This window comes from Berghia stephanieae, chromosome 11 (assembly GCF_034508935.2).
Source record: "Berghia stephanieae isolate SIO BIC M18660-M18661 chromosome 11, UCSD_Bste_1.3, whole genome shotgun sequence".
In the NCBI taxonomy this organism is placed as follows: Eukaryota; Metazoa; Mollusca; class Gastropoda; order Nudibranchia; family Aeolidiidae; genus Berghia; species Berghia stephanieae.
In genome coordinates, this window is record NC_088370.1 from 28,572,077 (window position 1) to 28,582,076 (window position 10,000).

Consider the following 10,000-nt stretch of genomic DNA (forward strand, 5'->3'; position numbering starts at 1 on the left):
TCGTCTGTTTTCTGTGCTGATGGTATATCCATTCTTCCTAGTTCCTCTGACAGATTGTTTTTGAAGGAACTAATGTCTATTTTTTTTGGTATCCCTAGACACTATCTTGACTTTCTTTGCTTTCTCTTTGATGCATTTGAGAGTTGCCAGAATCAGATTGTGGTCTGAAATTTCTTTTTTGATATTTTTAATTGATTCAACAAGCGAGGGTGTGTCAATGATGAACCAGTCCAAGATGTGCCCCAATCTTTGAGTTGGAGAGGTCACTAACTGAGTGAGGCCATGTTCATTCAGCATATTTTTTATAATTTTAACGAGACTATTCTGATCAACATCAAACTGAACATTAAAATCGCCGATATAAATTTTTCGCTTATTTGATGTGTCTTTTGATACGAAATCTGAAAATTCGTCAGCAAAATCATTCTGTCTCAGTTTGTTCTTTTTGCTTGGGGTGGTCTGTAGCTACAAGTGATTAAAAATGAAATTTGAGGGTAGGTCAATGTGGTTTGGACACACTCGAAACTTTTGAACGAAATGGGCCTGTTTTGTATTTTAGACGAAAGAGCGTGTTTGTATATGATGGCGATCCCCCCTCCTGATCGTCCATTTCTTGGGAACGATTCCATCTTGTAGCCGGGAGGTGTCATTTCTTTCATTATAGGTTCATCACCGAACTGACGCAACCATGATTCAGTTATATATAAAATATCGATATCGTGTTGATCTATGACATCGATTATATCGAATGTCTTGTTTCTCGATGACTGTGCGTTAATATGGCCAATACAAATGTTATGATTTCCATGACTTGGTCTTGTGTCATTTGTCAATATTTTTGTTAACGTCTGTGGTGGTCGAGTTGAACGATGACAGTTCACTGGACGTCGCGGGACTGTTGTTTCAATTACATGTTGTTTACGTCGACCACCACGTTTACAGACAATCTTTTGTTGATTGTAATGGTGTTCACGTTTGAGGTCGGAATGTGTGTTTTCAATTTGTAAACAATAAAAGCGCAGGGTGAATAAAAGTCCAACGACAGCCGACAGTAAAAATTGGTTGTGAGAACGAGTAAAAATGGCGGGGTCTTGGTGAAACATTGTAAAATAGTCCGAAACAATTTCGATAAAAATGATGTCAAAACCGTATAAAATATAATTAAAGCAATATCACAATGGTATCTTACGTGTTGTACAAAAATCCTTGAATAAAAATTGAATTGAAATAAGACGTGTAAATCCTTGAAATCGGTAAAAATTGAAGAGAAATGTCACAACAACAAAAACACGTCTTGCCTGTTAGGCAACTACACACAAATAAATTGAATTTATAAAATAATTATATAGTCATTATTTGTTATTCTTTTCAACATCATTAATTTGTAGCTGATAAAGCATAAATTATAGAAACTATAATAGTGAAGGAAAGCAAGCCACACCGCAAACCACACAGTAGGAGATAAGCAGCCTTCGTATAAAGCAATGTGTTGTTCAATTAACAAAAACGTTTTAGTCAAAGGCCACTCATTTATATTTGTAGCAAAGAGAAGTTTATAAAGCGACTTGCACTTATTTGCATAAATGTACACGTCAATCTAAAGCAATCAATTAATGAGAAAAAGCGACGACAACAGCATAGCAACAAAACAGACTGATTAAATAGTTATAAGAAAAGAATGAAAGAAAGAAAGAGGAGATAAAGGAACAAAAGTAATTGGTTAGCTGTTAAAAAAAAAAGTTTAAAAACACTTCTTAAAACGCTAGTCTATTGCAAAGCACTAACTTTCCGCTAGAACTAACAGACCCGCCTACCTAATCGTTGCTGGGTGGACATGGGGGATTGGCGGGGGTGGGGGGAGGGGGGGGGGGGTCAGAAAAAAAGCTCGACTTCACCCATAGTCGATTTCAGTTCCTTTGCGTATGAAGCAAGTGCTCGGAAAAACTGAACTATTAGTTGACATTGCACATATTGTTTTCTAAGAATAGAATGGAATCAAACCCTGTAAGAGGAAAAAATAAGGGGTCCTCTCCTTACAGCAGGAAAGAGTTCAACCGGATCTCTCCCTAACAGAGCTGCCACCCGTCTCTGAGTTTTCCGTATATCCGGGATATCAAGGGGAGTAACTCCTGCTGCCGCCAAAAAGTTGCGCTTGTCGTAAGGAGACATTCCAAAATATTCCAGGTACCGTTTGTTGTATGTGGCGAGTAGATGACTGCAGATAAGTGCCTTTAGCTCCCATGGTATGATTTTGGTTTCCGCCATTTTGCTGTGAAAGTTGCCGATGATGCTGCAAACAAAGAAGACAATTTGAAGATAGCAAAAGCCACGAATCTAAAGGAGTTGTGAACAAAATGAATACAACAGGTTCGAAAAAGAACAAAATACACCCCCCCCTCCCCCCAAAGAAAAAAAATGACAAAAAAATAAATAAAATAATAATAATAAAATAAAATAAAAAATAACCCAAATAAAACAAAAACGTTTTGTGCTCAAAAGCTTTCCTCAGCTCAAAACAAAAACGATAAAAACACGAATTCATCACTTAAAGTCTTGACAGACGCAGAGAATTATTTGGCTCGTCTCGTCCGCAAATATGATCTTGAAATATAAACAAATAGACGTTTTCGCTTGGCGAAAAAAGCACTATATATATATATATATATATATATATATATATATATATATATATATATATATATATATATATATATATATATATATATATATATATATTTATTTATGAGTGTTGGTGGGTACTTGTAGGTACGAAAGTGCTCGATAATGGTGGTTAGAGCTAATATATAATGTAAATTTTCACTCACATTTTTTGCCGAGACGACTCGTTTCTGTGTTTTTCTCAGTCTCGACAAAAAATGTGAGTGAAAATTTACATTATATATATATATATATATATATATATATATATATATATATATATATATATATATATATATATATATATATATATATATATGTGTGTGTGTGTGTGTGTGTGTGTGTGTGTGTATTGTCCGTTTCACGCTATAGAAACCGGAATAAACTCCGACTCTATGGGCCAAATGGCTCTATATTTTACTAGTGAAAAAAAGTAGTCCTTTTCAGAGCCATTTGGTCCAGGGAGCCCGGAGTTTATTCCCCCCCCCCCCCACCCCCCGGTTTCTATAGATAGTATGCGCTTGGCTAAGAAGCTCATAACATTGCCATCCGGAAGTATAACGGACCAACACACAAAACTGTGTGTATCCATGAACGTTTATTGTCAGGTTGATACAGTTCAGTGAGCATTACTCATAAACGCGGATGGCAAAAAACAATAACAAAGACCTGAGTGACATCATCTTCGAACTATCTATAGCGTGAAACGGACAATAGCAACTGCTTGCTACCCCTTAGATAGGACGCTAGTATAACGCAAAGTACTAGTACAGAACCCGCAAATATATCCAGGGAAATAAAGGCATTGCACTCTCAACCGGGAGGTTTCAACCTCACTGTCGGCATCTAGTTTTTTTTTTTTTTCTTTAACAAAAACAACTTAATCCCTATTATTGTTCACGTTGCGACAATGGGTTTCGTAAAAAAGTAATTGCTTTTTAAGGAAACCCAGTCCCAGGTTCACTCCCCAATGATGTACACTTCCCTGAGTCCCAGGTTCATTCCCCACTGCTGCCTACTTCCCATAACTTTGTCGGATTTTGTCGGATTTCGGCGGGTTCCGGCGGGTTTCGCGTAAAAAAGAACCACCGCAACCACACGCTTGCTGTTTATGAAAATAAGTAACACCATGTGAATTTCGAAAAATAAAACTATTGTTTTTTTAATACACAAAGCTCGATCGCAAAGGGGGTCCTGATACAATACAAGCTAGGCTTAGATAGTATGAGCACTTTACCCAAACGAGTGTGTGTGAAGTCAATTTCTATCCTTCTGTAGATAGTATGCGCTTGGCTAAGGAGCTCACAACATTACCATTCGGTAGTATCACGGACCAAAACACAAGACTATGTGTAACTATTTATTATATTCTGGTTAATACATTTTAGTGAGAATTACTCATAAACATGTATGGCAAAAAAAAAAAAAAAACCATTAAAAAAACAAACAAACAAAAAAAAAAAACAATAACAAAGACCTGAGTGACGTGAACTTCGTTCTATCTATATGAGATTTTGTAATTATAAACTTATAAGCATAAGGCATTTAAAGGATAATTCCTATATTTAGCCTTTAATAAGATAAGATAAGATAAGCTAATATAAGATAAGATAAGATGGTAGAGCACTCGCATCACACTCAAAGGGACTGAGTTTGCCAGGTGAAACGAGATTTTTTTTTCGAACGCCCTGCCTACCCAAATAGTGTTTGGGCTGCTGGGTCTGTTAGATTTAGCGGAAAGTACTTTGCGATAGACTAGCGTCCTATCCAAAAGGGTAGCAAGCAATTGCTATTGTCCTGAGCGGCGGATTATTGAGTTCTTGAAAAAGGGTCTGTACTCACACTCTCTCACTATACTCAGGTATAAAATGAGTACCCGGCCGTTAGTTATCATTAGTGTTGTCTGTGTCCTTAAACATGTAATATCGCATAACAAGCGTTATATCTCGCCCTACTTGTTAAGTGTTGCTGTTGGCTAAGATAAGAGACCCCCTGTAAAGCGCTTTGAGCACGTTTAGTGACTATATAAATGGTCTAGTTATTTTTTTTTTAAATGAACAAATCTGGCTTTAGGTTGTAGTGAATGGAAGCGGCTATGTGGTCTAGTGGTATGGCACTCGCTTTCGGATCGGAAGGTCCTGGATTCGAGCCTCGCGCACGGAGCATAGTTCAGTCCTTGGAAAAGACTCTTTACTCACATTCTTTCATCGTACTTAGGTGTAAAATGAGTACCTGGCCGTTAACAGCGTTGTATTTGTCCGAAAAAATGGTAATATCGCCAAATAGGCGTTATGATGTCCCGTCCTACATGTTAAATGTTGCTGTTGACCAGGGACCCCTTGTAAAGCGCTTTGAGCACGTTTAGTGGATATTGCCCTATATAAAAAAGCTCATTAAAAAAAGAAGCGCTTTGAGCACCTCTAGTGGCTATAAAAATGGTATAGTTGTTTTTTCTTTAATGAACAAATCTGGTTTAAGGTTGTAGTGAATGGAAGCCAGCATGTAATGGGTTAATTCGATTTATGAATAATCAATGGACTAAAAGATCTTGCATATCACATTGTAGTTACACAAAATAATAGCGTATCTATTTACCACGAATTGGCGATAGCATGCAATTGGATAAACCCGTTATCTGGTAAAAAATAGAACAATAGCATTCTTTAACAAACTTTTGAAATATGAATCGACAAACACGGCAAACAGGTAATTACAAATTTGGCCAGAAAATGCGTCTCTTCAAATATCGATCGATTAAAATGACCCTCATCTTGGCAAGCACTCTCAAACCTGGGACTTTAATCAAGAATTCGTGAAGTCCCAGGTTTGAGAGTGTTTGCCAAGATGAGAGTCATTTTAATCGATCGATATTTATTGAAGGACGAGTTTTTCTGGCCAAATTTTAATTTTTTTTTTCTTATTTTTTTTTGGGGGGGGGGGGGGGGGGGGGGGTTCCAGAGTACGGCAGAAACACAAAGGCTATAAAAACGATGAATGAAGTTAATCTAGATATCCGCCTTCGTTAAAACATGACACAATCAAGTCATTTATATAGAGGAATAATATAATAGTATTGCTGTTAACTTGAACAATAACAATTATTTAACATTGCTGGGGTCGGGCATATCCCGGTTCGATTCGAAGCCAAAACAAAGATATATTGTTTTCTTTTTGTATTTCGATAAACCTATTATGTATTGTTATTACAATCGATTAGCTGAAAAATCGATTAGAAATATATCGATCGACCTTTTGAATTAAATGTATCGATAATGACGTCTTTCTATACCATTCACTTCTTTGGACAAGTCTAATAGAACATTGTACATACATCAAATATAAATAATGCTAACGTAGGTAAATTTATTGTTCATCTCACCGCTGGAAACAAGAATGAGATTATTTATTGGCCAGGTTTAACCCTCTCCTTACCAGCCATTTTCCTGGATTTTCCTCAAAACTTCACACCTAACTAACACAAAATATATTTTTTACCACTCAGAGATAATAGCAATAAAACTCGTGCGATACATAATTTCTTTAGTAGAACAAACTCTACAACACACACACACTGTTCATTTTCTTTAAATTTTATGATGTACAAAAGAAATTTGAATAAGAAAAATGTAGGTTGTATCGTAACGAATGCGACGATTTTCCTATAGTTGGTAAGGAGAGGGTTAAAGAAGTGACCAAAAAACCCACTAATAAAACCATGACGTGAGGCTATTTAAATATAATGACACGTACCCGATGACCGGACGGCAATCAAAGAGAATATTACCAAAAACACAACAACAAATAAACCAAATTAAAAAAAACCCAACCAACTCAAAAAACAAAAAACAAACAAAAAACAAAAAAAAAACCAACAAAATACAAACAAAACAAACTTGAGTTTTTCTATAGTACACAATCTATTAAATCTATCAAAAGTACTCAAAGCGCTTTACAAGAGGTCACAAGCCAACCAACAACAATATATATTATGAATAAAAAACAACAACAGATATTTAAAATTTTGGCCAGAAGACTCTTCCTTCAATTGACACTTTGGAAAATGCTCTTTACTCTTATTTTCTCACCGTACTCAGGCGTAAAATGAATATCTGGCCTTTTTACTTCATTGTGTCTGTTCTAAAATAAATGATGTAATATCGCTTAACAGGCATCATGTCTTGTCATCCTACATGTTAAGTGTTGTTGTTGGCTCGGGGGCCTCGTAAAGCACTTTGAGAAATTTTAGTTATATAAATGCTCAAAGTATGAGAAATTGGCTGTCTCAAAATTGAGTTTTTTTCTGACAAGTTGATGGTCATTTTAATCGGTCAGTATTTGAAGAAAACTTAAGGAGAAATTCCATAACGAGGCGCCACTTCAATGAGTAAATATTAGTAAATATACCAAGTTACTCGCCCGGAATTAAAATTTACGTTTTATTTGTCCAAAGAAAGATACTAGATTCGTAGGATTAATGGTAAACAGATACATTTTGTGTCTTCAATTACGGGTATCTAGGATTGATGGGATTTTTGTTTTGTTTGTATTTATGGGTTTTACGGCGCTTGCAACACATTCAGGTCATTTCAGCGTCAGTAATAAGGTAGAAAATTGGATAGTAATAGTAAAAACATTCTAGATATACAATTAAAAGAACTTGAGGAAAGAGTTAGACAAGGGGGACTGGTTCAAATAGGGAACGGGTATAGATTCCAAGAGCCCACTATCAGTGTGTTCTTAGTTTGAGATCACCTAAAAGTCTCACCCAGGCACCAACACAGGATCCCACTAAGAGGAATACACTCAAATGTTTATAAATCAGATGTTAAAAATAAGAAATAACAGTACACAACAGAGAGATGATTTACAAGGGGAAAATGTAATCTTCCAAAACTATAATTATACATTCGACTGTTTTCCTCCCAGCCAAGGTCTCTGGTAGAGTCAGGACAAAACTAAGTAATCTCATTCCAGTACAAAGACAGAAAATAATTGGAAAACAAGTATAGGGGTATAGAAGACACAGCAAGTACCTCCCTGCCCACTATCGGAGGTAGGGGAACCCAACCCAGTTGATAGGATTTGAACGCCCAGAGACTTTCAGGCACAACTGATAACTAACCAAGATGACAGCAAAGTTTCGCTCGACTGGGAAGTTTTAAACCAAGAAAATAATGAAAACTAGGCTTTTAGTGTCTTGATAGAGGTAAATTTGTTTCTTTCTTTGGATAAAAAAAAAACTGATACAAGGCAAGCACCTACGAAAATATACAAATAAATCAGAAAAATAGTATCATATGGAATTTCTCCCAAAAGATTTTTCTTCTGGCGGGCCTGCAGATTTGTCCATAAGAAATATGACAATAGACAAAATAAAATAAAAATATGATAGCAAAGGGAACCTGGATAAAACTGAAAGAGAGAAGGAGCTGAAGATCATGTTTAAAGAAATACTAGAAAAATAGCCGTCCCAAGACCACCAACAAAACCCAAGAAAGGATATATAGATAGTATGCGCTTAGCTAAGAAGTTCACAACATTGAAGAAGAAAAATCCTCTAAAGAGCCGGAAAAACAAATATTTGGGATTCCTGAATATGGATTTGATTGGATGGGATTGGATTGAAATAGGGCAGAAAAGTTTGGACACTAAACCCTCTCCTCTTTTGGTTCCTTAATCCTTGGAAGTGTATATGTATCCAGTCCTTTAGAGTACTAATAATGAATAGGTTACATAAAGGTGGTATAACTATTTCAGTAGCAGGAAGTATTGGCAGATTCTTAGGATTACAGGACGTTAAAGAAAGAGGATGAATGATCTTTGTTGATGACTAGCATATATTATTTAGACTAGACAATAAGATGCCATCACTCTGAGACCAGAATATGAATTACACAAGGAATGTATTCAGTCGTCCGGAAGAGTAGTTTTACACTTCCAATGAAATAGGAACCAGTTCTTTGACATCACTTTTATTCCCTATAGATTGATTGAAGATAACGTCACTCACGGTTTTAAAAATTGTTTTTGCCATCCGCGTTTATGAGTAATTCTCACTAAACTGTATTAACCAGATTATAAACGTTCAAGGTCACACATAGGTTTGTGTGTTGGTCCGTTATACTTCCGGATGGCAATGTTGTGAGCTTCTTAGCCAAGCGCATACTTTCTGTTGTGTTTTGTCAGGACAGAGCGGTGTTGGGCAGTGAGGGACAAACATGTGACCTGTAGGACTTGAGTTGGACTAACAAGGATGTAGGGCTTGGAGTGTTCCAATTAATGTAGGGTTAGGGTGATCGATATTGTTGTGATTGGGTTTGTTATGACATGGGTTGGGGTGAGTGGTGAAGAGATTGGTGTGTGGATGGTCGTGCTGGTGGTGGTGGTGATGATGGTGGTGTTAGTGATGGTGGTGGTGGTCATAGTGGTGGCGGTGTTTGTTCTGGTGGTGCAATGGTGACGATTATGTTGACGTTGATGATAATGATGATATCTCGAAGATGATGGTTATGATATTGGTGATGATAATGATGAAATAATGATGCTGGTGATGATGATGATGATGATGATGATGACGATGATGATGATGATGGTTATGATTTTGTTGATGAGGATAATGATGATGATGATGATGATGATGATGATGATGATGATGATGATGGTAATGGTAATGAATACGATACTGCTGCTGCTGATGATGATGATGATGATGATTATGATAATGATGATGATGATGATGATGATGTTGATGATGATGATGATGATGATGATGGTGGTGATGATGATGATGATGATGATGATGATGATGATGATGATGCTTATGATGATGATGATGATGATGATGATGATGATGATGATGATGATGATGATGATGATGAGGATGATGATCACGATAATTAAGATGATTATGATGATGAGGATAATAATGATGATGAGGACGACGGCGCTGAATGCTTGTGAAAAAACTACCTATTAGTACAATTGTAGTACTGATTTCAGCATCCATATCAAAATGAACAACTTCGAAAACTCAAGCTTTATGTAATTTAATAATAATAATAAAGGTATAGATTTATAGTGCGCCAAACATCCCTTCATCAGGAGGGCTCTGGGCGCATAACATAGATTAAACCCTAACACTAATTATACACATAATCAAAAGAAAGCCTGTCGGAATAAGAATCTCTTCAATCGACGATTGAATTCCTCTAGTGAAGACGAAGAACATATCTCAAGTGGTAGTAAATTCCACAACCTTGGGCCAGAATGCCAGAATTTCCAAGCTTTAGTCTGACAATGGGAGCGATCTATATTCCGATTTTCGTCCAACCGAGTCATCAAT

At 36.4% G+C, this 10,000-nt stretch overlaps 1 protein-coding gene across 13 annotated transcripts in view; it reads right to left on the reverse strand.

Annotated features, from left to right (window-relative positions):
* Nucleotides 1–10,000, reverse strand: part of LOC144957401 (uncharacterized) — a 57,330-nt gene that overhangs the window by 11,705 nt on the left and 35,625 nt on the right. For 6 of the 13 annotated variants that reach the window (XM_078888678.1, XM_078888677.1, XM_078888680.1 and 3 more), the window contains exon 3: nt 2,038–2,290. The exons of 2 other annotated variants lie outside the window; for them this stretch is intronic. In XM_078888678.1, coding sequence (XP_078744804.1) covers nt 2,038–2,265 — 228 coding nt within the window. In that variant the 5' untranslated portion in view covers nt 2,266–2,290. Of the gene's footprint in view, nt 1–2,001; nt 2,291–10,000 lie in introns of all 13 variants that reach the window. 5 more of the 13 variants (XM_078888676.1, XM_078888671.1, XM_078888674.1 and 2 more) reach the window with 1 other exon arrangement.